The 27,896-nt window shown below is 43.0% G+C and overlaps 1 protein-coding gene across 5 annotated transcripts in view; it reads left to right on the forward strand.

Annotated features, from left to right (window-relative positions):
* Slc39a9 (solute carrier family 39 (zinc transporter), member 9) overlaps positions 1–27,896 on the forward strand; it is a 39,460-nt gene that overhangs the window by 6,984 nt on the left and 4,580 nt on the right. For 4 of the 5 annotated variants that reach the window (XM_006516034.4, NM_026244.2, XM_017315121.2 and 1 more), the window contains 5 exons: positions 11,604–11,712; positions 15,669–15,869; positions 22,360–22,428; positions 24,983–25,068; positions 26,266–26,400. In XM_006516034.4, coding sequence (XP_006516097.1) covers positions 11,604–11,712; positions 15,669–15,869; positions 22,360–22,428; positions 24,983–25,068; positions 26,266–26,400 — 600 coding nt within the window. The remainder of the gene's footprint in view (positions 1–11,603; positions 11,713–15,668; positions 15,870–22,359; positions 22,429–24,982; positions 25,069–26,265; positions 26,401–27,896) is intronic. The other variant, XM_006516033.4, reaches the window with a different exon arrangement.

The raw sequence follows: 27,896 nt of genomic DNA on the forward strand, positions 1-27,896 counted from the left end.
ACTTAAATGGTGTTAAGCTTTGTTTTTGTCCTTTCACATTTTGGAGTTTTCTTTTGTGTCTGATTATAATAAGTGATTCATTCAAAATAGATGTCTCTGGCTATTTTGACTTATCACCAAATAAAAGGCTATGTGTTTAAAGAACAAGTTTGTTCAGTTTGCATTTTCTTTGGCAATTGGTCCCCTTTGAGGTAGGTTTGACCAAGTGGCATTTCAAGGACTTTTTGCATTGTCTGGGGACTTAACGCTTTTATTCGTTCGTGAGAATGCAATAGCTTTTGCCCCTCTTTTGAACTTCATTTCCAAATAAGACTTTAAAGTACCTCAGTAGATTTACCCTTATCTGGAAAGCGGCCATAGCATGTCTTTCCTCAGAGCAGAATTACAGATGATTATTTGTTAGGCTCTGTGGCTGATAAACTAGGTTTAAGTGAGATAAAATTAGGATATAATCAGATCCAATGTTTTTATGAAAAACTTATTTTCTCTAAGATGCTATATGGATATGCATAATTAAAATTACTTGCATAATAAAAATAGCCTTTTTTCCTCTTTTCTTTTCTTAAGAAAGGGTATTCATGGCCGGGCAGTGATGGCACACTCACGTCTTTAATCCCAGCACTCGGGAGGCAGAGGCAGGTAGATTTCTGAGTTCGAGGCCAGCCTGGTCTACAAAGTGAGTTCCAGGACAGTCAGGGCTACACAGAGAAACCCTATCATAAAAAACCAAAACAAGAAAAAAAAAAAAAAGAAAGAAAAGAAAAGGAAAGGAAAGGAAAGAAAGGAAAAGGTCTTCACTATATCTGGTTGGCCTGGAACTCAGAGACCTGTATCTGCTTCCTGAATGATAGAATCAAGGGTATTCGCCACTACCCTGCTGTGTCCTATACATCAGGCACTGTATGCATTGTCTTATCTAAGCCTCTGGACAAGATCCGGAGATAGTGTTAATGTAGCTTTACAAATAACTAATTCGGCAGGAGAAGCCACACACTTTGGTGGCAAAAGACTTTGACTCACAGTGTCAGAGTGTTTGTCCACTGAATGACACCACTTTCCTGATGAGCACTGTAGAGATGGCATGAGAATAGGATCTGTTTAAGTTGGTTCTTTCCACCTCCTAAATCGGGAGCATCTCAGCACCGAGAACAGAGAACCTTCCCAGTTTCCCTCCTGCCATGGTCTTAGTTGGGGTAGTAAGACTTCAGACCCCTAGTTAACATTTGTATGTGTGCAAGACCCAGATTCCTATAATATCTGCCCAATTGGAATCTGAAGTAGTTACATTTTGAACTAATATCAGTTTCAACTTGATATCTTCACTGTGTAATCATATTTCATTTTTATGGTGCTAAAAGTGATATCTTTTTAAAAGGAAGAAGAGAAAAACCTATTTAGAATGTTTCTAATTGAAAAGTGTGTGTGTGTGTGTCTGTGTCTGTGTGTGTGTGTGTGTGTCTGTGTCTGTGTCTGTATTCCTTAGTTGCTTCTTCTCCTTTTGGGGGCAGAGTCTTTCACAGAACATGGAGCTTGCCTTCTTCAGCTAGACTTCCTGGCCATCGAGGCTCCCTCCCTGTCAGTGACCTGTCTCTGCCCCAAGAGCTGGTGCTACAGACACGCACCATCACTCCCTAATTTTTACATAAGGATAAGGATCTGAACTCAGATCTACATTTTACCAAACCCTGGGCCATATCCCCAACCCCATAATTGACGAACTTAGAAATGAGGCTTTTCTGAATGATGAGATTTCATATCCACTAGGGCTCTGTTTGAAATTCCAGGTAATAACGAATGGTGTAAATGTGAGTGTGGTACTTAGACCCTGTGGTGGAATTTCAGAAGCCTCTGCAAGGTGAGGTACTGCATCCCTTTCATCCCAGGTGAGATGGGTGTTCAAAGGCAAGTTTGAGTTCAAAGCCATTCAGGTGTACATATTAGGAACTCTCTTTCAAAAGAAAAGAATGCCAGGCATGGTAGCCCAAGCCTTTAGTCCCAGCACATGGTGGGCAAAGGTAGGTGGATTTTATGAGTTCAAGCTTGACCTGATCTACAGAGTGAGTTACAGGCTAGCTAGGGCTACACAGAAAAAAAAAAAGGAAGAAGAGAATGGGAAAAGAAAAGCAGAAAGCTCCTCATTTACCCTTGAGTACTAGTGTTTGATTTCCAGTTTCCTGAGCCAGAAGTAGCTGGGTTATTGGGTTAGAAATCCTGTCTCAGTTACATGGGCTGTGAAGTAACAAGGTCTAGATGATTACATTCATCAGGGAAGGTTCTCCTTGCTGCCTTTATCCTATGCATTTATTAGAAACTAGCTAATCCTGGGCTCTCCATCGAGCTATACACTCAGCTTCATTTCTTTATGCAGTTATCAGGCAAATGGGAGAACACTTGCTAAAAGCAAGAAAACTGTCAAACAATAAAATAAGTTTTGCTGACAGGCAGTTTAGCATGGTGATTAAGAGTGTAAACTCTAGGGGCTGGTGAGATGGCTCAGTGGGTAAGAGCACCCGACTGCTCTTCCGGAGGTCCGAAGTTCAAATCCCAGCAACCACATGGTGGCTCACAACCATCCGTAACGAGATCTGACACCCTCTTCTGGAGTGTCTGAAGACAGCTACAGTGTACTTACATATAATAAATAAATAAATCTTTAAAAAAAAAAAAAAAAAAAAAAAAAAAAAAAGAGTGTAAACTCTAGGGTTAGATTTCATAGGTTCAAGTCATTGTTCTGCCACTTACCGGCTATATGAGGCTAGGCAAATTACTTTCTAGGTCTCGGTTTCTCCAGCTGTACAGTGGGGATAATAGAAGTACCTACCTCATAGGATTGTTGCCAGGATCAACTGAGCTGAGACATGTAAAGGGATTGTAGTAGAAGGTGTAGATTACTGAGTACTTGACAACTGCTGGTTATACAGTGATGGGCGAAGAGTATTGGTGACACCTTTCCTGTCTAGAACTTGGCTGTCCAGAAACCTAGTTAATCCAAAGAACCAGCCGGTCTGATTTGTTAGACCTGAGAGTAAGCCTCTGGTTTGCTCTGTGTCGCCCTCGGTTCTCATGTAGCTCCTGCTTTTTCTCATAAACTATTGGGCCAGATACCAGTTGAGTGCCTTTTGTTCCAGATTCAATCTTCATCATCTTCTCTGCAAAAACATGTACCTGGACCTTTAAATAGTTTGTTTGCCAGCTGGCAGGATGTTAACTCCTTGTCAATAGAGGAGGCTGGAGAGAAAGTATAAGAGGGAGGTGTTACCCTTCTGGCTCTGGCATGCTGGCCGAGCAGGTTCCTGGGCAGTTTCTCTGGCACTGATTTCTTTAGCATGCCAGCCTCCCCGCACAATGTCTATTCCTGGCAGGGCCTGCAGTGTGCCTGGAGTCTTAACCCCTCTGGGTAGGCTTCTCTGCATCCAGCTCTTACATGCAGCCAGCTGTTCAGTCTAGGCTCTTGGGGCACGCAGCAGGCATCAGTTCCATCGGCACCCCTCCTGGGTGTTTTATGGAACAGTCCCCAGTGAGACACCCATGATCAGCTTTCCCAACACCCTGGAGTGCTTGTTTCCAGTGAGTTCTACCAGCATGGTAACTCGGAAACTTCCGATGTTCATCGAACTCCAGCTATGCCCTCTTGAGCAGGGTGTGGACCTCAGTCTTCTTATTTATTTATTTTTGAGATACTCTTATCTCTGTCCTTAGGTGGTGGCCACTCCTTTTATTTGTAACTTGTATATTCTTTAAAGTTCTTTCTAATTAGCCAATTATTTTAGCTCCCTGTTAAAGTTCTTTATATTCAAGTTTGCCTGTTCAAATGACTTTATGGTTTCTCTATCTTGGTTAAACTCTAACTGATACAGCTCGGTAATTGTTCATAAAATCAAACATCACCAAGGCTAAGCAGTCACTCTCATCTGGCATAAGATCCAACAGTGTAACTGGGGCAAAGGGGTGTGCTCCTGTAGCTCCAACAGTGCTGGAGGCTGAAGCAAGAGGATTACGTGAGCCTAGAAAGGCCAGCTGGAGCAACATAGCAAGATCCATGTCTTAAGAGTCAGTCCAGCGCTATAATGCCTGGCAGCTGACCTTCAGTGTCTGCTGTGGAATTGTTAGGTAGTAATGAGAGCTGGGAGGGACAGAAAGCCACCCATTATTTGATAAATGGTGCCAGATACTGCTGGAGCTTTCTATTTTTCCAGAACTGGAAATCTGGATTTTTGTATGAAATCTTCCAAATGTTGTTTTGTGACTTTAGAGTTACACATCATCAACCCATACTTGAGTTGAGGGAGCCTCTGGAGGTCCCCACGGTTTCCTCAGCTGTCTACAGACAGAAGGCAGAGACTAGAGAGGAGAGAAATGCACATAACAGAGAGCAAGAAACCGGAAAGCATTCCAGAGAACTACAGAACCTCAAAGTGCAGTGTTTAAAACCATTCAGCAAAGAGAACATATCTTTTAAAAAATAGATTTTAGGGGTTTGCAAGACATCACAGTGTTCTTGCAGCATGGGTTCTTGCAGATGTTTGGTGCCCAGCAACCACATGGTGGTTCACAGCCATCCCTAACTCCAGTCCTGGGGGATTATGCTGCCTTCTGGCCTCCACAGGTACCAGGCATGCACCTGGTGTACATACATACATGCAGGGAAAGCATTCATATGGATAAAACAAAGTTTAAAATATTTTTAAATTTTTATTTATTTGTTATATGTAAGTACACTGCAGCTGTCTTCAGACACACTAGAAGAGGGTGTCAGACCCCATTACAGATGGTTGTGAGCCACCATGTGGTTGCTGGGAATTGAACTTAGGACCTCTGGAAGAATAGTCAGTGCTCTTAACTGCTGAGCTCTCTCTCCAGCTCCAAAGTTTAAAATCTTTAAAACATTTTAAAACATTTAAATTAAATTTAAATTTAATCTGTAAAACATTTTGATCCTTTGAGAATTTCATTCAATGGATTTTGATCACATTTACCCCTAACTCCTCCCTGGATCCACCCTCATCTGGAGAGGCCATCTTAATGATGACATTCGGGGCATTGCACCCTCTGATTCAGCCAGAGCACAATAATTGTAATGGCTTATACTGAATTACATGGCAGCTCTGTGTTGAGTTCAGTAGTAACCTTGAGGAGGAGGAAGCTGAGCTTCAGGGGTTAGTAAGTGCAAGGCCTGTTTATAGAGTCTCTAGTTAACTTAGCAATTGAAAAAGTGTGTGTGTAGGTGCCCACAAGAGTAGAAGGAAGTTACTGGATCCCGTGGAGGTGTAGTTGGACGTGTTCCTAAGTTTCTCATGTAGGTGCTGGGATTCAAACCTTCCCAGGCAGAGCAACAAGTACTCTTTTTTTTTTTTTTTTTTTTTTTTCCTGAGACAGGATTTCTCTGTGTATCCCTGGCTGTCCTGGAACTCACTTTATAGACCAGGCTGGCCTCAAACTCAGAAATCCGCCTGCCTCTGCCTCCTGAGTACTGGGATTAAAGGCGTGTGCCACCACTTCCCAAACCAGCAAGTACTCTTAACTGCTGAGCTCTGTCTGGCTCCCAGGAACTTTTGTTGTTGTTGAGACAAGATTTTACATGTAATGCTGGCTGGCCTGGAACTGTCAGAGACTCACTTGTCCTCTGTTTCCTGGGGTTTTCCTCCCTTGAGACAGAATCTGATACTAACCTAGAGTGACCTGGAACTTGCTAAGTAGCTAAGGATGACCTTGGATTTTGAAACCCTGCCTCCACTTTAATGGTGGGATTGGGGATGTGTGCCACCGTGCTTAATTGTATGTGATGTTGGATATGGAACCCCATGCTTTATGCTTGCCAGCCATGAATCCTAGCTACATTCCCAGCCCATAGTTTGCAATTAAGAATAATTTATGTGTATGGGTGTTTTGTCTGCATTCATGTCTAAGAAAGTGGCTGATACTCTGGAACTGGAATTACAATTAGTTCCGAGCAGCCATGTGGGTTTTGGGACTCAAACCTAGGTGGTCCTCTGGAAGAGCAAACAGAACTCTTAACTGCTAAGTCATCTTCTGTTTCCAGCATTTTAGAGCGGGGAAAGGCCTGTTTATAGTAACTTACAGATAGTTTGTGGGAAATTTAATATAATGTGTAGAAGGAAAAGAAAATAATGTTTTCCTACAGCCTAGTAGAACACTAGTGACATTTTGTCTTAGGGTTGCATTGCTTAAGTGTGAAGAGACACCATGACCAAGGCAACTCTTAATAAAGGAAAACATTTAATTGGATCTGGCTTACAGTTTCAGAGGTTTAGTCCATTATCATCATGGTGGGAAATATGGCAGGCAGATGTGCTGCTGGAGAAGGAGCTGAGAGTTCTACATCTTTATCCACAGGCAGCAGAAGGAGACTCTCATTAGACTTAACTTAAGCATATATAGTGACACACTTCTTCCAACAAGGCCACACCTCCTAATAGTGCCACTCTCTATGGACCAAGCATCCAAACACATGAGTCTATGGGTTCATCCCCATCAAATCACCACACAGTTTATGTCCATTTCTTGTCCTTATTGGTGGTAGTGGTGATGGTGGTGGTGGTGGCAGCAGTGGTGACTTTTCAAAATAGGGTTTCTCTGTGCCGCTCTGTCCTGGAATTCAGTTGTGTAGACCAGGCTGGCCTCGAATTTAGAGATCCACCTGCCTCTGTCTCCTGAGTATTGGTGTTAAAGTATTTGCCACCACTGCTTGGCCTTCTGTTTTAATTTTTAACATGGTTGAGTAGGTGATATATGTATAATTTTATATTTTCCTTTTTGTTTGGGAATTATTTCCTTATCATTTCCCTTTATTGTTCAAATTTAATATAGCCATTTTCAAATGTCTTCACTAGATTCAGTCATTTATTAATGCTGAAATTCTTGTGTATTCATTTGTTCTTGATGTGATAGATTGAGTGAATTTTTTTATGTCTAAAACTGTGGCCATATTTCAAGTTTTAAGAATAGAATAATAAAGGTGGGAGGTGGTGGCCCACGCCTCTAATCTCAGCACTGGGAGGCAGAGGCAGGCAGATCGCTGTGAGTTCCAGGACAGCCTCTGGTCTACAGAGGGAGTTCCAGGACAGTGAGGACAACACCAAAGAAACCCTGTCTCAAAAAAACAGTGGAATAATGGAGCCAGGTGTTGTGGCCTGGCACACCCCTTGGAGGCAGATGCAGGTGAATCTCTGTGAGTTGGGGACTAGCTTGGTGTACACTGAGTTCAAGACAGAAGGGCTGCATAGTGGAGAGACCCTGTCTCCAAACAAAAAACAAAAAGAAAAAGAGAAAAAGAAAAAAGAAAAAGTAGGATGATGGGTCAGAGGGCATAAATGTCTCTAAAAAGTTTCTTAATGTTTTAAGAATATATTTGTCCAACAAATGCAAATGATACTTTATTTCCATAGTATTTGTTGTTTGTTTTTAAAATATCTTTGATAAGGAAGAGATATTTTTATTGTTTTAGTCTGTTCAGTGGACTCTCTAGATTACTGCTACATCTATTGCCTATTTTTTCCCAACTTCTTTGCTAGTGGCTTTCTGCTTTTGCTTTTATGGTCTCCTGGAAAAATCTACATAGGATTTTTATCTATGTTCAATTTTTGTTTTGTTTTGTTTTGTTTTGTATTTCAAGACATGGTTTCTCTGTGTAGCCCTGGCTGGTCTGGCTGGTCTCAAGCTCAGAGACCTGACTGCCTCTGCTCCTGAGCATATTATATGCCACCACTGCCGACTGGCATATGTAAACATAAAAGTTTAGAAAGGAAAACAGATTAGTCTTTTATTTCAAGATTGGGGAAAGTGGCTTTAATGAAGTGCATGTTCAGTATTACTTCCTGGAAGACTTCGTTGGTCTTTATGCTAAATGAATTAGGGAAGAGAAGTCTTAGATGGCCCTGGCCATTGTTCATTTAAGCTGCTTCAGGCATTTCCCTACTACTAGAAGCTTTCTGTGCATGAAGCAGATGATGTTGAAGATATGAGCTAGCAGAGTCTCTGCGGAGTGTGCCAGCTCCCTGTTTCTGTGCAGTGATAGGAGCAGTGTTTGCTTACAGAGGACACGGAAGCGTGGGGAGGTTCATAAAGCTGCCACATAGAGCCCGGGAGCTTTGGGGCGCCTTATGTCAAACAGAAGAACCTGAACAAAATTTAGATCTGAGTTACTCATATTAATGGCAGATCATGTAGTGGCTAAATTAATATTAAGAAACATCTCTTTGAAGCATCTTTGTAGAGTACGGAGAAAAGCTTTGTTGTTTGAACAAGAATTATTCCGATCCCTTGGTAGCTCTTCAGTGCTTGGATGAAATCAGTTTTGCTCTAGCAAATTTACTTTTTTTTTTTCTTTAGGACACTTTGATGCTTTGAGTACAAAAGTGGGCTTGGATACAAAGATTGAGACAGGAATTTTTAGTATCAAAAGCTTCTAAAAGCGATGGCTTATATTTGGTTGAACAGAATAATTTGTTGACTGTTTTTATGAGCAGGAAAATAAAAACTATTTAATTTTCTTGCTGTCTGCCAAGAAAATTAAACAGACTTCAAAGCTTTGCATTGATAGTTAATGACATTGAATGCAAGCTGTTGTTTTAATTAATACAGCTGGCTGATTCTTCAGCCCAGTCAGCTACAACTGTGAAGTTTTAAAATGAGGCAGCAAGGCCAATGGCACTGCACAGTTCATGCCTCTCTTGAGAAAATAGTTCATTTCTCTGACAGAAACTGTTGCTTGGGGAGCGCTCTTCCCATCTTGAAATATACCTGGAATTTGTAGTTCTTCATTTAAATACACTCTTTTAGTGATTTGCCACAGGCAAAGGAGAGAAGCTGCCAGCACTTTGTTAACTTTGATAAACACATAATTTGAGAGTGAATCCCTGGTTGTAAAGTTATATGAGAGAATATAGGCATATAGACACCATGGAGCCATTATTTCTAGGCTTGAAATAAATTATGTTGCATCTAAAATGGTTCTGGTGGTATGCTGGCTAGTTTTAATCAACTTGACACAAGCTACAGTCATCAGAGAGGAGGGAACCTCAACTGAGAAAATGCCTCCATGAGACTGGGCTGTAGGCAAACCTGTAAGACATTTTCTTAATGTTTGTGTGAGCATCCAGCCATTGTGGGTGCTGTGACCTCTGGACAGGTGGCTCTGGGTTCTATAAGAAAGAAGGCTGGCCGGGCGTGGTGGCGTACACCTTTAATCCCAGCACTCGGGAGGCAGAGGTAGGCGGATTTCTGAGTTAGAGGCCTGCCTGGTCTACACAGTGAGTTCCAGGACAGCCAGGGCTACACAGAGAAACCCTGTCTCAAAAAAAAAAAAAAACAAAAACAAAAACAAAACAAAAATTAAATAAATAAATAAATAAAATAAAATAAAAAAGAAAGAAGGCTGGCCAAGCCAGCAAACAGCACCCTCCATGGCCTCTGCATCAGCTCCTGCCTCCAGGTTCTTTTCCTAATAAAAATTGTCACTGCAGCTGTTGTCAGTGGTGCTTATGTCGTTTGGCTGTCCTTTCAGCAGTGTTGCCTCTGTAATGTTGGTCACCATCAACTGGCTCATGGAGAGTTATCAAGCTCCATGCTAACACTGTCTAACTCTGTGTGTGTGTGTGTGTGTGTGTGTGTGTGTGTGTGTGTGCGTGCGTGCGAGAGAGAGAGAGAGAGAGAGAGACAGACAGAGACAGACAGAGAGAGAGACAATGTTGTATGTCTGTCTGCTGTATGTACATGCATGTGAGAATGCTATATGTATACTTGTGGGTGCTAGAGGAAGAGACAGTTGTCCTGTTTTCTCACTCTCTGCCTTACTCCTTTGAGACTGGGTCTCTCACTGAACATGGAGTTAGGCTTGCTGCCAGCAAACCCCAGTGATCCTTCTCTAACTCCCCACAGCATCAGGTGACAGGCAGGCACATAGCCATGCCCAGCTTTTTACATGGTTGCTGGGATTTGAACCCAAGTCCCAAATAGTTGTGCAGCAAGTTTCTTACAAGAATTCACGTGTTTGAGACTTTAAGCCTAAATTGTCAAATTGTGGTCCAAATAAGTTGTAGCAGTTCACATTCATGCCAGGTTTAGGGAAATGCACTCATTGCTCCTGTTCATGAATAATAACTCTTTTCCTATGTCATTACCAAGTTTCTCATTTTACTTTAAGGGTTGTGGTCTCCCTGGCAGTTGATATTGGTAATCCCAGCAGTTGGGAGACTGAGGTAGGATTGTTGTGGCCTTAAAGCCTGCTTAAGCTGGTAGTTCCTGGCCAAGTCAGTGGGAGGCAAGACTTACCAGTCAGTCCCCAGAGGAAGTGAATGTTCCATGAGGGAGGAAGAGACATTCTCTTTTCTTTTTTAATTTGTTATTTTGTATTTTATGTGTATGGGTGTTTTGCTTGCATATATGTCTGTGCATCACATGTGTATAGTGCTGGCTGAAGCCAGAAGAGTGAGCCGGATCCCCTGTAACTGAAGTTACAGACAGTTGTGAGCTGCCGTGTGAATACTGGGAAAGGAACTAGGTCCTCTGAAGAGTGCTCTTAACCGCTGAGCATCTCTCTAGCCTGAGACATGTTTTTCCGTGGTGTAGCCGTTGGTAAGATGCTCATGCTCTGTAAGCAAGCCCTCACCCATCTGCTCTAAGCTTCCCTAACAAACCCACTGGATCATTTAAAAAGACATGGAAGTGGCAGGGTGGCTGGTTGGGAAGAGGAAAGGAGACGGTGGGACTGAAATGGGGGAGGGACAATTGTTCAGATTACATTCAATTCCTTGCTGGAGCTGGTTGTGGTGGCACACTCTGGTAGGATTTACTGAATGAGGCAGAGGCAGGAGGGTCACGAGTTCAAGGCCAACCTGGGCTACACATTTAAATTCTATGCTGGAGCAGTGCTTTAGTGTCATGTGAGACTCATTACTTTATATGCAAGTTTTTCAACTAATAAAATTTAGCTATTTATGGGCTGGAGAGATGGCTCAGAGGTTAAGAGCACTGACTGCTCTTCCAGAGGTCCTGAATTCAAATCCTAGCAACCACATGGTGGCTCACAACCATCGGAAATGAGATCTGACGCCCTCTTCTGGTGTGTCTGAAGACAGCTACAGTAGTGTACTTACATATATTAAATAAATAAATCTTTCTTAAAAATTAGCTATTTATAAAACAAACAAGTGGACTGGGATGTAGTTCAGCTGATAGAATGTGGGAAGCCTTCAGGTTGGTCCCCAGCACTGCATAAAGCCAGGTGTGGATCTCATGTCTGTAATCTCAGCACTCAGGAGAGGGGCAGGAGGAAATGCAAGGTCATTCCTAATTGCTGTCAACTCTGAGGCCAGCCTACGCTACACAAAACCCTGCCTCCAAATGAAGAAGCAAAGAGTCATGATCTTGTGCTGCCCAGGATCCCTCAAACCTCTGGGCCCAAGCAGTCTTCCTGTGCCAGCCTCCTCAGAAGCCTGTACCCAGCTTCTGTCTTTACTGGCATTACTTACGAAGCCAACCATTTTTCATGCTTACTAGCCATTGCAGCTGTTGGTTTCATGAATAGAAAATGTTCCCTTATCATCAGTCGGCCTTTCTAATGGTTTCTTCTGTTGTTTTTCTAGGAGCGGCTGAAGCTGGTGACGGTGCTGGGTGCTGGTCTTCTCTGTGGAACTGCACTGGCGGTCATCGTCCCGGAAGGAGTGCACGCACTTTATGAAGAGGTTCTGGAGGGTGAGAGACAAGCCTCACTTGAGACGTGTTGGCAGAAGAATTTATGGAATTTCTCCTAGATATAGCTTATGTTTGTCCTGAGAGCGTGCTTAAGAGATGCCTTTGGACATCTTAGATATTGTGCACATCCTTAGCAGTTTTGTGAATGCCATAGCTTGTGAACACTACCTAATATTTGCTTACATTAATGAGTAATTTCAGTCTTTTTAAGTGTAACAGTTGTTGTGAGTGTGTGATGCATGCACATATATGTGTGTGAGTGTGAGTACATGTTACTATGTGTGCACATGAGTATGGAAGCCGGATTGATATCCGGTCTCTTGCTCTAGTTCTCCGCCCCTTTTCTTCTTCCTGTTGTGTTTACGGTTTTGTATGAGGGTGGTGCACACATGCCATGCTGCATGTGCAGAGGTCAAAGGACAGTTTGTGGGAGTCACTTCTCCTCTTCTACCATGTGGTCCTTGGGATTGAACCGGGCTTGGTTGCATTTATGTTTAGCCTTTCGGCCGATATACTCAACCTTATTCTTTGAGACAAGGTCCCTGACAAAATCTGGAATTCACCAATTTGGCAAGACTGGGTGACCAGAGAGCTGCAGGGATCCTCCTGCCTCAGCTCCTCAGTGCTGGGAAAGGGGCACACACTACCTCGCCTGGCTTTTTACATAAGTACTTGGGATGAAACTCAGAGAGTTGAAAATTACTCTGGAAGCAGATACTGAACTAATATTTTTTTCTTTAAGCGTTTGCTAGAATTTACTGGCAAATTTATCATTTGGGCAGGTGCCTTCTGTGGTGTTTGTATTAGTAATTTTTCTCATTACTCTAACCAAATTCCTGAGGAAAACCAACTAAGGGAAGAGAGATATTTCGGCTCACAGTTTAAAGGGGTCATGTCCATAGTGGCAGAGAAAGCCTGGGTGCAGGAGTGGCTCAAGGCTATGGTGGCAGGCATGTGGGATGGTTGGTAACTTGTATTGGTAGTTAGGAAGTGAGAGACTCAGGCAGAGGTAGATCTAACCCTTAAGGCCTGAACCAGCAAGCCTGGTTATCTATTTTTCAGTAAAGACCTACCTCTTTTTTTTTTTTTAAGGTTTATATATTTCATATATGTGAGTACATTGTTGCTGTTTTCAGACACACCAGAAGAAGCTATTGGATCCCCATTACAGATGGTTGTGAGCCACCATGTGGTTGCTGGGAATTGAACTCAAGAAGAGCAGTCAGTGCTCTTAACTGCTGAGCTATCTCTCCAGCCCCAAGACCTACCTCTTAAAAGTCCCATAACTGGTTCTAAAATAACACCAGGGTTGAGAACCAAGTCTCCAAACACTTGAGCCTATAGGGAACAAACTGTTACTTCCAACCATCACTTTCTACCCCTGACCCCATAGGTTCACAGTCTTCTCATAATACAAAATGTTTTTATCTGACTTCAAAGGTCCCCATAGTCTTGCAGTTTCAAAACTGTTTACAAAGCCAAAGTTTCCTCTGAAATTCAAGGCAGTCTCTTAACAGTGAGCTCCTGCAAAGTCACACACAAGTTACTTCCCCCAAAGTATACAGTGGCAGAGTAAACATTTGGAAGTCAGTATGGAACGGCAGCTCACAACCTGGGGTTCACATGACCTTTTCACGGGGGTCACACATCAGATTTCCTGCATGTCAGGTATTTACATCACAGTTCATCACTAGGAAAATTACAGTTATGAAGTAGCAACAATCAATTTTATGGTTGAGGGTCACCACAGTGTAAGAAACTGCACTAAAGGGTCGCAGCGTTAGGAAGGTTGAGAATCACTTTCCATACTTCAGAAAGATCATCTCAAAGCAAACTGGAATCCTAAACACCAAAGCCTGCAGTTCGTGTCTAGCGACTGACTAGTCATGGTAGGATTTCATGTGCTCCAGTGGACTTGGGTAGCCCTGCTCCACAACTCTGTCCCCTGTGGCATTTCTGGCCTGTCTTCCAGTGGCCTCCACTTCTGTGCTGTACCTTCCCTCAGGAGATGGCTTGTGTTCCAGCACCTGTAACAACATCCTGTAGCAACTCTGCCTTCCCCTCAGCTTCATGCCCAGCCCACTCCGGGAACTGGGTCCTGTCACATGTTGCTTGGCCTTAGAGGGTTTCTGGGACTTTGGTGCAAACCTTGATCAAATAAAATAAATATTAAAAAATTAGAGCCAGCCATGGTTGTATGTGTCTGTAAGTAACCCCTGGGCTAGGAGGGATGTTGGAGGGCTTGCTAGCCAGCCCTTGGAGGCAAAAAAGGTAAACTTCTAGCTCAGTGAGAGACCCAAAAATAAGATGACAGGCCATCAAGGTAGATCAGCAGATAAGGGTACTTGCTGTCCAGCCTGACAGTCTCCTGAGTTCCATCACCAGGACCCACATGGTAGAAGGAGAAAACTGACTCCCCCCTCCCCAGGTTATCTTCTGACCTCCACGAGTACACCATTGCACACGTGCATTAACACCCCCTCCATACAAATAAATAAATGAGAAAATACAGTGGAAAGCCATAGAGGAAAATGTCTGGTGTTGATCTCTGACTTCTATGTGCATATGTACAGTTGAACACATACATGCATAACACATGCACAGACGTACAAAGATTTTCAGCCTTATTTATGGGGTTAGCCAGTCTTTTTGATTAGATTTAAGACCTACTGCATGAGATGGAACCTATAATTGACACTGCTAGAGTGGCCAAGACCCTGAGACTAGGTAAGTCATGGGCCTAGGGGAGAGCCCACTGCTATTCTTCTGATTAAGGAACATAGTAAACAGAACAATTTGTAGTTCTATATCGCTCTAACCTCGGTGGAGAGTGTGGCTTAACCCTCATTGGCAAAGCTACTTGGTGAAGTAAATAGTAGCTAATAAAGCGACTTTGAAGCACTCAGCCCTAAATGGGAGGCCATTATCAAAGCCCTCCCCTCACGGCTCAAGGATCTTTACAGAAGAGGAGGCCTAAAGAGTGTAAGAGTCCGAGGAGGTGATGACTCCAAGGAAGCAGTGTCTCCAGACACAGCAGGGCTGGTGCTCGTTTGGACTCACGGAGGCTGGGAGGGAGGCACACACAGGACCCGCACAGGTTCAGACCTGGCAAAATCCCAGCAGTGAGGAGGAGACAGGACACAAAATAGCCCTAAGTGAGAGACTATTTGCAACTGAAACCTTCTGGGAGAGGGAAAATCCATTTTCTCCAATAGAAACTGGGTCAACACACTCCAGGGTAGGTCCCATCCCCAGGAGTTAATAACATAAAATATATCTTATTTTGTGTGTGTGTGTTTGTTTGTTTTGCTTCAGTATCTCTTTATCTTTTATCTTGATTTTTTTCTTTTAGTTTTAATTTTTTTGTCTTTGTTTTTGTTTTATTTAGAGAGAAAGAATATGGAGTTGGGTGAAGTGGAGAGGATCTGGGAGGAGGTACAGAGGGGAGAGAATTTAATCAAGATATAGTGTATAAAATTTTTCCGTGCGTGTGAATGTGTTTGTGTGCTCGTGTGTTTGCTGGCTGATATTTTATAAAAGCTGACTGGTTACCATTCTGTTTGCTTTAAATTTTGTGTCAACCTAGGTGTGACAGTAGTGACTTTGTACTACCGTTGCTTTTACTACCACTATTCTTTCTTTACCTGGTTTCGTGTGCTATCTTGGGGGGGAAAAGCAGGATTTAGATTTGGGGTCCTTTGAGATGTCACTGCATTCTTGCATGGTGCTTTGCTTCTGTGTCCAAGAATTTAAGTTGATAGGCAGTCAGAAGGTCTGTATGCCAAAAGCAGAAAAATGTTTTTATCTTGGGACTGTTTTTATTACAACCTTTTAAACTGAAGGGGGTTATGGTTGCCTAGGTTACAGTATAGGAACAAGGTGTCCTTAACAGTAGATGCAGTGGCCCTTAAAATACAAATGGAAGTTGTCACATTTTGTGGTTTGTTTTGCTCTAGGGAAACACCACCAAACCAGTGAAATGAAGCAGAATGGGATTGCCTCAGACAAAGCAGCAGAAATATCATCTGTTCATGAACATGAGCACAGCCATGACCACACACAGCTACATGCCTACATCGGTGTGTCCCTTGTATTGGGCTTCGTTTTCATGTTGCTAGTGGACCAGATTGGCAGCTCCCATGTGCATTCCAGTGATGGTGAGTAGCTCTCAGGCATTCTGGGCTGTGCAGGCACTTTTGTAATTTGAAAATTTATAAATTGAATGATTCGGTCTACGCCAATGAGCTTACTTAGATGCTAAACTCCTGTTCTCCTTAGGTATTCTCAGGTATTTTATTCAACTGTGGGAGCTAGTGATTTGTGGTGTGATGCAACTGTTTATTGACATATCAACCCTGCTGGGCTTAAAGCAGTCACATTTGAGTGAGAGTCCAGGGCAGAAGCCCCTAACCTGTTTTGTGCTGTGGAGCCCTTAGGCAGCCTAAAGCCTATAGCCCAATTACTGGAATGTTGCTCTTTAAATATATACACTTAGTACATAAGGCTACAAGAAATTGAGGCTAGCTTGGTCTCCATATAGAGTTCCACAATGAGATACTATCGAAAAGCTAGCCAACCACCAAACAGAAAAACTCAGCCCAACCAACCAACCAAACAAGCAAGCAAAAAACTTGATAGTGAGTAAATTCTGATCTGCTTATTAGACACAAGGAGGAAAGACGTAAATAAACAAGAAGTCCAGTGGTGCTTTGGCCAGGTGATCACATCAGGGTCACCAGCATTCTGCTTTGCTGTAGCTCAGGAAGCCATCAGACCATTCTCCTTTGGGATAACTCTAAACCCTGGATAAAAGTTTTAAAACTACCAGCTAAAGAGCAGAGAATCATTAAGAGCAAGCACGTTTTACAGAGCATCAGTATCGGAACAGAGACGCCAATTTTTATAGGATATTAACAGCATCCTTGTGATAGAAACTCCTCCATCTTCCCTAGCATTGCTGCATCTGTAATCCTAGGACTTGGGAGGTGTGGTCAGGAGGATCCAGACTCGTCTCCACTACATAGCAAGTTTGAAGTCAGCCTGAACTACTTGAGACCTTGTCTCAGAAAGTCCTCACTGTTTGTGAGACAGAACTCTGAACAACCAGAGCCCGAAAAAGGGAGGATCCTAGTATTGTGGGGTATCCACCAGAGAATACTACTCAGACATGAGTTTAAGCCAATAGAAAGTCTTTATTAGCAGGTGACTACACTGGGTTTTTGGGATTTCAGTATAGATAGCCCTGAGCCTTTCTCTTTTAGCACAAAACCACACCCTGGGTTCACACTCTTCAGCTAGCAAGAACAATTAGCCAAAAACAGAACTGTAGAATCCAAAAGCAAAGTATATTTAGGGACTTCCCCAGAACTATGGACTTTAATGGATTAGGACTTTGTTCATCTTTTGGCAAGTGTTGCTGCCTGTGTGCTGGGTTCCAAGGCCTGAATGGGTACTTCCATCATGGCGTCACTTGTGCTAAGATCTGGGGACCTGTTACACTAGAACTCAGCCCCAGTGTCTGTGAGTAAGCTGTTCAGGTCTCTTGCTGACTCCCAAGCCAGGCTCATTTGGGCAGACTCCAAGCAATTAAGCTAAAATAATTAAACCTAGCTGTCCAAAAAACAGGTTACAGTTTGAAACAAACTAACATGAATTCTGTAGAAAAATGTAACAGAACCTAGATTATTCATGAGGTAGTACTACTAACAATGTCTGGTATGTGATCCAACATGAAAAGCACCCGTGGTCAGCAGAGGTACAGTTTTCTAAAAGGGAGGATTATTCTTTAAAAAAAAAAAAAAAAAAGGAAGGAAAGAAAGAAAGAGGAAAACAAGCAAACAAAAAAACCCGTGGATACAAGGAAGTAAATGTATTCTCCACTTGAATGCAATATGTGACCTTAGAATTGACTCTTCCTAGAAAGGAAGTGCTCTGAGGAACATTATCAGAAAGCTGACACAAGTTGAATGTGTAACAGGAATCAGAAATAATGCTAAATTTGCTGAGGTTGATATCCTTTATGATTATATTGTTTCCCTCAGGAAATACACACTGAAGTTTCTAAAGATAAGCAGTTATGATGAGTACAACTTACTCTTCTGTGGTAAAGATTTGTGTATGGGAAGTATGAATGCAAACTTGGAGCAGATGGTTCCAAATGTTTAGATAGTTGGTCAGGAACATACGATTCTTTTCTTAAACTATTGTTGTAGCCTTTTTCAAGATTAAAAATTATTTCCAAATAAAAGTTATTTTTTTTTTAATCGTGGACTGAATAAATGAGCAAAGCTTTTGATGTAGCTCTGTGCCTGAAGATGGTGTGGCTTGGCAGGCAAGGCTTTAATCCCAAGCCTTAAGAAGAAAAAAATATGGTACAAAACCAAAAGCAGGTTGAATAGGCAGGTATGGTTGGTGGCATGTGATACGATCAGGGTTCCCACGAGGCACAGGCTGGAGCTTGTAAGTTCAGTAGAGACCAGCATTGGCTACATAGTAACACTTGACATACTGTCAGAAACAAAACTCTGGGTGTCAACAAAGGTTCTCCATTTCCTTGTATTTATTGTATCTTTTTTAAAAGGTGCTTACTTTGAGATAAAGTCTCATATATACCAGGTCAGTCTCAAACCCTTTATGTAACCATTGATGACCTTTAGTTCCGATTCTTCTTCTTCTACCACCTCTCAAGTGCTGAATGTGCCGCTGAGGCCATACTGCACCTTTAAAGAAATGTCTCCCCATCCTTGTGCAGCACACCTTTCACCCCAGCACTTGGGAGACAGGGCAGCCTGATCTCTGTGAGTTCAGGGCTACTCTGGTCTTCATAGTGAGTTCTAGACCAACCAGGACTACATAGAAGACTCGATTTTAAACAAATAAACAAAACCCAACACTTTGATTTGATTTGGTTTTGCTAGGGCTTGGGAGATGGATCCCTAGTACCCAAGTAAAAAGTCGGGCATGGTAAACTCAGAGCTGGGGGTAGGAAGTAAGGAAGATCCCTAAAGGGTATTGTTAGCCAGCCAGCCTAGATGAATTGATGAAAGAGTCAGTTGAAGACCTTGTCTCAACAAAACAAAACAAGAACAAAACAAAGCAATGTAGAGAATGATTGAAGAAAGACCCCAACATAGACTTCCTTGGGATACTTTTTTTTTTTTTCCTTTTTTCCTTTTTTGGTTTTTCGGTTTTTCTAGACAGGGTTTCTCTGTGTAGCCCTGGTTGTCCTGGAACTCACTCTGTAGACCAGGCTGGCCTTGAACTCAGAAATCCGCCTGCCTCTGCCACCCAAGTGCTGGGATTAAAGGCATGTGCCACCACTGCCTGGGTTTCCTTGGGATAATTAATAACCAACCCAGCTCAATCAGTCAATAGGGTCTCAAGGTAGGGAGTGAGGATTAAAAAGAAAAGACATTTAGACAATATTATAACATGACTCCAGCCAGTGCTGAAGCTGAAGAAGGGTTATTTTTTTTTCCAGTCTGCTCTTACACCATTCTAGGTGCGTGCAAAGAATAGGATCAATTCTTTTTTTTTTTTTTTTTCTTTAGTTTTTCGAGACAGGGTTTCTCTGTATAGCCCTGGCTGTCCTGGAACTCACTTTGTAGACCAGGCTGGCCTCGAACTCAGAAATCTGCCTGCCTCTGCCCCCCCCCCCCCCCCCGCCACCACGCCCGACTAGGATCAATTCTAGATCAAAGACAAAATAGTCAAGGAACAAACAGGGCATTAAACCAAGTCCCATGTGTACAATACATTCCTCGGATATTCATCTTGAGTCTTGTCAATGTCAAAATCTTATCTCACCCTACTTCCTTGTCCTAGCCCTTGTCAAATTCTTGCCAAATTCCTAGCACCAAGAGTTCTCCATGACTTAATATGTCTTAAGTTTGACCAGAGATAATCATGAGTCTATGCTGTAATATTTGGGAAGTAAAGAGTTAATTTTTTTGTTTTTTGTTTTTTGTTTTGTTTTGTTTTGTTTTTTTGAGACAGGGTTTCTCTGTATAGCCTTGGCTGTCCTGGAACTCATTTTGTAGACCAGGCTGGCCTCGAACTCAGAAATCCACCTGCCTCTGCCTCTGTGCTGGGATTAACCACGCCCAGCTAGAGTTAAAATTTTTCAAGTAGGCCATGAGAGATCGGGTTCATTGACAGAGTACTTGCCTGGCACATGTAAGAACTAGACTTGATCCTCAACACTGAACAAAGAGAACTTTAAAAGTCACTTTTACTTCTTTTTATGTTATGTGTGTTGTGTTTTGTCTGCTGGTAGACTAGTGCACCACATTTATATAGTGCCCACAGAGGCAGAGAGAGCGGATCAGAAAATGTCCGCTGCTCTGGACCTTGAGTTACAGACATTTGTTAGCATCTCTGTGGATGCTCAGAATTGAACGCAAGTCCTCAGGAAGAGTGGCCAGTGCTCGAACTGCTGAACCTTCTTCCCATAACTCCCCCTCCTCCCAAAAAGAATTTTTAGTGCCCTGTAATCATGTACCCAGAGTTAAATGTAATGTGTTTATTCTTCTTTCTCTTTTCTCCGGAGGGGTGCTGTTTTTGCTGCCTTCTGTGTGTGTATCTTCGATTTTCAGTTTTTTAGTTTTAGTTAAGTTTTTTTGGAGACAGAGTCTCCCTGTGTAGCTCAAGCTGGTCTCAAGCACACATTCCTTCTGCCTTTGTTGCCAAGTGCTACGATTACTCTTGTTATGGTGGCACACATAGCTCTGGGTTTATGTATTACCAAGTGTCAGGAAAAGTTAATACACTTATCAAAATTATGCTGAACTGCAATTTCTTCCTGTAGATTTATCACAACTATTGGGTTTTCTTGCTTGATTTAAAAAAAAAAAAAAAGAAGTACACACACACACACACACACACACACACACACACACACACACACACACGGGTGCCCACACAGGCCAGAGGCATTGGATCCCCTGGAGCTGGCCATAGGTTGTTGTGAACCATCAGATGTTGGTGCTGGGAATAGAACTTTATTGGCTCCTCTGCAAGAGCAATGGGTGCTCTTAACTGCTGATCCACCTCTGGCTCCAAAAGCACTATGTTTAAATCCCTAACGTATTAAAAATATTTTTATTAATTCTTTGATAAATGTATATAATGTATTTTGATTATATTCACCCCTTCAGCTTCTCCAAGATCTTGTGTATTCTTTCTCACCCCTCGCTCCTCCAGGAGCCTGGTTTGTGATGCTCAGTACTCTGGGTGTGGGCTGTAGAGGCTGCTTTGGGGAGTAGTTCACCTACTAGGAGTAACACCCTTAAAGAAAACTGACCCTTCCTCTCCCAGGAACTACCAAAGGCTGATAGCTCCTTAGCTAGGGGTGGACCTTCGTGCCCTGCCCCAACCCCTACTTGTTTCCTATAAAGACAGTAATATATTCATGGAGAGAGCTTATAAAGCAACATGGGGGGTGCCTAGTGCTGCACCATATTCTATGAGACTGTAAAAAGGAAGAGAAAGAAATACGGGGAATTGGTTACAGCCAATCTAGGGATGGAGGACAGTGATACAGAAGTGGCACATTGGTCTCCCCTACACAGAATCTTGGTTGAGCCAGGGGGCAATTGTTTTGAGCTGAGATTATTTTCTGATCCTTTCTTGATTGATGTGGTCCTAGGATTTGACTTGGAACAGTGTCTAGGTTTTGGGTTGATAATCTGGGTAAGCTTGCCAAGAACTACAAGTTCTTGGGGGAAAGGAGGGCAAGAATGGTTAGAAAGTGCTAGAGAAACTATGTTAACTGGTCTAGAAACTGAGAAATACTTGGAGACAGCTAATACATAGTTTAAGAACCGTCCTCAAGCCAGGTATGGTGATGTGGCCTGTAATCCCAGCTACTCCGGCTGAGGCAGGGAAGCCACAAATGCAAGGCCTGTGTGGTCTTTAGAGTAAGTTCAAGGCCAGTCTGACCCTTGAGGCTGGGCATTATAACCCAGTGGAGAGTGAGTGCTCAAATGCATGGACAAGTCCCAAGTTCAATCCTCAACGCCAAAGGAGAAAACCTACCCAATAGCATAGGATAAAGATCAGAGCTCTTTAAAAGAGACAGCAGAAGGGTGGTGCCTTTTAAAGATGTCTGTGACACTTCCAGCTGAGTGATTTGGGGAAAGTGAGCAAAGCAGTAGGAAACTGTTGTAACTTGGGTTTAAATTGGTGAAAATAGCTGCATAGTATAGAAAGAAAAATATGACCGAGGTTGCATGAAAACAGTCGCAGGAGTTAGAAGTAACCAGAGCCTGTAGAGCACTTTCTGCAGACTGAGGAGTCCAGGCAGCTGGGCTTATGCATTTCAGAGCTATGCAGGGAAGCCCGGGCAAGAGTTCCCTCACACCCACTTCTTTAGTACAAGGAGAGCATTGAAGAGAAGAGAGCAGTGAGGAAAGCAGTTCAAAGTCTGAGCTTTCAGAATCTGTAGATAGCTGGATGCGGTGTTATACAGCCTTAATCCCAGCGCTTGGGAAGCTGAGATGTGGATTTGGAGATCAAGGCCAGCCAGGGGTGCCCAGTGAGACTCCAGCTCTAAAATAACAATGATCATAAGAAATGGACCATCTTCAGACAGGTGTTTCTTTTCCTTTTATGTCATACTACTTAGTGATACCTTCTCATTCTCTGTAGATCCAGAAACAGCAAGGCCCAGCAGTTCCAAAATCACCACCACCCTGGGGCTAGTCGTCCATGCTGCAGGTAAGTCAGCATTGCAGTGAGACTGCTCCTAACCTCACAGAGACTCTACACTGAATGCTCTTGGGCAAGGGTTGCTGAACAGAGCCCTCTAGCGGTAGCATTAGCCCTGGCATATTCTGCATCGAGCTTACAAGCTAAGAGTGTGTTCTATATTTTAAATACCTAAACACAGAGTATAAGCTAGGCATGGTAGCATATATATGTACTCCAAGCACTCAGGAGGTAGAGGCAGTAGGATCCAGAGTTCAAGGCCAACTTGACTACTTAATTTTAGCCTGAGCTACATATCTAGACCCTGTCCAAAAGAGTCTGGGGCTGTAGCTCAATGACTAAACATCTGTTGAGTGTGTGAAAGGCCTGTGTTCAATTCTCAGCACTGCCAAACAGAAAGATCTTTCATGTCACTGGGAAACTATGGTATGGAGTGATAGTGTTGTTCTGAAGATAGCTATGCCCACATGTTCTATATCACCTGTGGCTTGTTTTGTACAGTAGTGACCAAGTTGTGTAGTTACAAGAGACCAAGTAACTTACAAAGCTCAAATATTTCCTGTCTGGGCTTTAAGGAGATTGCTGACCTCTACCCTAAGATCTGTCTGGAAAAGAGGCTGCACATATCAGCACCAAACAGCTCAGCTGCCAGTGTAGCCTAAGGCAGTAAGCGGAAGACTCAGTGTGGCAGATGGGACTTGGCTTTAGCACCATAACCCAAACCTAGACCTGATGGGAGATAGGATTCTGTCAGGTCCAAATAAAGGTATGTGAAAAGTAGCTCACTCCTAACCTCCTGGTTTCTGCTTTCTAACAAAATCACCTCTATCACTGCACTAGAGGCTGTGGGACCTGGGAGAAGGGAGCCAATAAATGAGGTGGACTGAAGTGTCACGCAATAGCCAACTTTATTCAGAGCCCCAGATGATTTATACTCGAGAGTTAAGAAAGGTCACCTGAGATCTCATGAGTTCAGGCTGTATACAATCACAAGGACAAGCCACACATGGCAAAAACATGTCCATAAAGATATGTGAAGGAAAATATTTAATTGAATAACATCAGCATACAATAATGAGTTCTCTGAAGTAAACTCACTCCTATCCACTACACCTGGGATGAGCAATAAAACACATTCTGCGAGCAAGTCTGTGTTTTGAAGAAACTGGGGTTACAAGACTTGTTTTCTTGGAGTGTTCTCATGAGCAGTCAGAATTCTCCTCACAGGCTCCATTTCTAGACTGTTCCAACATACCCATTCATCCAAAGTCCCTCCCTTGACCTTTTTTTTTTTTTAAGATTTATTTATTATTTATTTTATGTATATGAGAAGAGTATAGCTGTAAGATGGTTATTGTTGGGACTTAAATTTAGGACCTCTGCTCACTTCAGTTAGCCCGTTCGCTCAGGCCCAAAGATTTATTTATTATATACTTATACTTGTACTTACTAGTACACTGTTGCTGTCTTCAGACACACCAGAAGAGGGCGTCAGATCTCATTATGGATAGTTGTGAACCACCATGTGGTTGCTGGGATTTGACCTCAGGACCTTTGGAAGAGCAGTCAGTGCTCTTACCTGCTGAGCCATCTCACCAGCCCCTCTCTTGACCTTTTTATGTCAACTTAAATACAAGCTAGAGTTATCTGAAAGAAGGAAACCTCAATGGAGAAAATACCTGTAAAGGATACAGCTGTAGGACATTTTCTTAATGAGCGACTGATGTGGGAGGGCCCAGCCCCTTGTGGGTGGTGCCATCCCTGGGTTGGTCCTGGGTTTTAGAAGAAAGCAGGCTGAGCAAGCCTGGAGGAACAAGCCAATAAGCAGCACTCCTCTATGACCTCTGCGTCGGCTCCTGCTTTGTTTGAGTTCCTGTCCTCACTTCCTTCAGTGATGAACAGTGACATGGAAGTGTAAGCTGGACAAACCCTTTCCTCCCCAACTTGCTTTGGTCACAGTGTTTTTCTCACAGCATAGTAACCGAAACTAAGAGAGTCCCCATCATGTGTGAGTCATCTGTATTGAAGCTTCAAGCCTTGAAGACAGAAAAATATGAGCTTTGAAATTCTTCGTTAGCACATTCTTATTTCAGCTTGGCTCATCAATGGTTGTTTGTATTTCATATTTTTTTTTTAGCAATAAAGACAGCTAACTTATGGGTGACTTGGGGCCAGATGCATTTATTCTTATTCTTTTACTTTTAGCACTCACGAACCCCTAAGACTACACATTTAATTGTCCACATCTTCCCCCCTCCACCCCCCCTTGGCTTTTCCAGACAGGATTTCCCTGTGTAGCCCTCTAGCTATTCTGTAACTCACTCTGTAGACCAGGCTGGCGTCAAACTAGAGATCTGCCTGCCTCTGCTTCCCGAGTGCTAGAATTAAAGGTGTGTCCATCACCACCCAGCTTATTGACCCCACCCTGAAGGTGGTTGTGAAGTTCATTGAGATCGAATAGCTTGCCGAGATCCAAGTCCAGCTGTGCCTAGCTTTGAAGCCCATTTATCAGCCCGGCATTGCCTCCCTTCATAGCATCTTGTTTCCTTGTCTCCCAATTTAGCTGATGGTGTAGCTTTGGGAGCAGCAGCCTCTACTTCACAAACTAGTGTCCAGTTAATTGTGTTCGTGGCAATAATGCTACACAAGGTAAGCCAAGATTGGATATTGAACAAATTTGTAATTAAAAATTTTCTTGACTTTGATGCATTTCTGAAATGTGGTATCTTTTTAGCTTTAAAAGTATATTTATAGCTGGCGGTGGTGGCACCTGCCTTTAATCCCAGCACTTGGGAGTCAGAGACAAACGGATTTCTGAGTTCGAGGCCAGCCTGGTCTACAGAGTGAGTTCCAGGACAGCCAGGGCTACACAGAGAAACCCTGTCTCCAAAAAAAAAAAACAAAACCCCACAAAAAAATTGTATTTATTATATGTGTGTGCACATGAGCACACACATGCCACTGTTAGCATGATAAAACTCAGAGAACAGCTGTGTGAAATTGATTCCCTTCTTTTACCTTTATCTGAGTCCTGGGGTTTGAACTCGGGTCCCAGGTCTTGCAGAGCAAACACCTTGACCCATTGCAGATTCTGATAGCCACCACCACCCCCTTTTTTATATCTATAAATGCTCTGTCCTCATGTCCTCCTGCATGCCAGAAGAGGGGACAGAGTCTCATTACAGATGGTTGGTTGTGAGCCACCATGTGGTTGCTGGGAATTGAACTCAGGGCCTCTGGAAGAGCAAGCAGCCAGTCCTCCTAGCCGCTGACCACCAAATCTCAGCCCCCAATTTCTGCTTTTCGTACAGTTGTGTTCACATAGCTGACTAGACGGCTCCATGGGTAAAACTACTTGCTAAACAAGTTTGACAACCCAGTTCCCAAAAGTTGTCTTCTGACCACCACACACACACGGTGGCACACAGGTGGCTACATTCACACACACAAGTATAGTAAGTAAAAATTAAAAATTCAAAAGCCGGGCGTGGTGGCGCACGCCTTTAATCCCAGCACTCGGGAGGCAGAGGCAGGCGGATTTCTGATTTCGAGGCCAGCCTGGTCTACAAAGTGAGTTCCAGGACAGCCAGGACTACACAGAGAAACCCTGTCTCAAAAACACCAAAAAAAAAAAAAATTCAAAATAATCTTGTGTACAATACTAACAAGAAAGATATCTACAGACACATGTAGGGTTTTCTTGTGAGAACATTGGTTCTTAAAAGGCAAACTTGCTCTTGATGGGATGCCTGGGTCTCTCATATTCAGATAGCATCACCTGCATTTCTTGACGTGAAAGCAAGCCCTGCTTGTCAAGTGATACAGGGGCTACTTTGTCATTTCCAGGCTCCAGCAGCATTTGGGCTGGTTTCCTTCCTGATGCATGCTGGTCTGGAGCGGAATCGAATCAGAAAGCACTTGCTGGTCTTTGCATTGGCAGCACCAGCCATGTCCATGCTGACATACTTAGGATTAAGTAAGGTAAGTGTGAGCCTCCCTCACTGTGCAGTCCCGGGTGTGTCTGGTTCTCTCATAGGCTCCGCCTGCAGCCTGGGAGCTGCGTGGGACTGAGAGCTAGGAATGTGACCCAACACAAAATCATAAACTTACTGAAACAGGACACAATTTTTTATTTCTTATGTTATTTTATTGGCAACTCATTTGTCTTGTCTATGTATGCCACAACATTCTGTCACAATATCAAAAGGCTCAACAAATCTGGTAGGGTATCTTAGGGTGAATTTTTCATGGACAGTATTTTCTCAACTCATGACAAAAATTGAAAGTAAAAATCTGTAGAAAATAAGTGTCTTAATTTCAAGTTAGTCTTTTTTATGACTTTAATATTCATATAAATTGAATACCAGTTCTAAGAATATCTGCATAAATATATAGTAGCAGTTCAGTGTTTAAGATCGTATCATTTAACCAGTCATGCTTATTTTGTTTGGCAGATAACAGTCTGCCACGCACTCCGGTCGAGTCAGGTCTGCCGCAACAGTCTGTTAGAATCATCCAAAATTTTTAATTTATTTTTATTTCATGTGCATTGGTGTTTTGCCTGCATGTGTGTCTGTGTGAGGGTGCCAGGTCCCCTGGAACTGGAGCTGCAGACAGCTGTGAGCTTCCATGCAGCTGCTGGGAATTGAACCCAGGTCCTCTGAAGAGTAGTTGGTGCTTTAACCCCTGAGCTCTCTCCTGCCCACCACCCAACATTTAGTGCAGACATAGGAAGCATGCAAGACAATCCAGTCAGGGGCCTCCAGAGCTGGAGCAAAGATGGCTGTAGGCAGCTGTGATTCCATTTCTCTTAGTTCTTTACACCTGAGCATAGCTTCAGAATTGAGATGTCAGTCTTCAGCTTAGAGCTCACATGCTCCCATTTCCACACCTTATAATTCTCTCCACATCAACCACCCTTCCTAGTTTCCCTAGAGTCAGTGAGTAGAATCTACGGGGAAATCTTAGTATCAGCCTAGCCAGGACTGCATGGAAGGAACTGCTTTCCCCCATGCTTCCTCAGAAGGTCACTGATTCATCATCATATAAGACAATAAATGTGTTAAAAGGAATACTGACTCTTCTGGTTTTCTGTTGGTTGGCTGGTTGGTGGGAATGAACCCACGGCCTCCCACATCCCTGCGAAGCACTCTACCACTGAGCTATATCCCCAGACCACTTTTTCTTTCTTTGCCTTTTTCCTTTCTGTTCTTTTCACATTTAAAAAAATAAAAAGGAAGGAAAGGGAAAGATTTAAGACATTATACGTAGATAATGAAATGGTTAACGAGTGGTTCGATTCTGTTACTCAGGGTCTGTTGGTTGTTGAGTCTAACAAATGAGTCTTACACAGGGCCTTTTGCCTTAAGAGCAATGGATAGTTCTTTATAGGCTATCCCCACACACACACCTGCTTTTGATGCTAAGGATTAATTAAGCCCAGGGTCTTGCATATGCTGGGCAAATACTCTGTCACC

Source organism: Mus musculus, chromosome 12, assembly GCF_000001635.26.
Source record: "Mus musculus strain C57BL/6J chromosome 12, GRCm38.p6 C57BL/6J".
Lineage (NCBI taxonomy): Eukaryota > Metazoa > Chordata > Mammalia > Rodentia > Muridae > Mus > Mus musculus.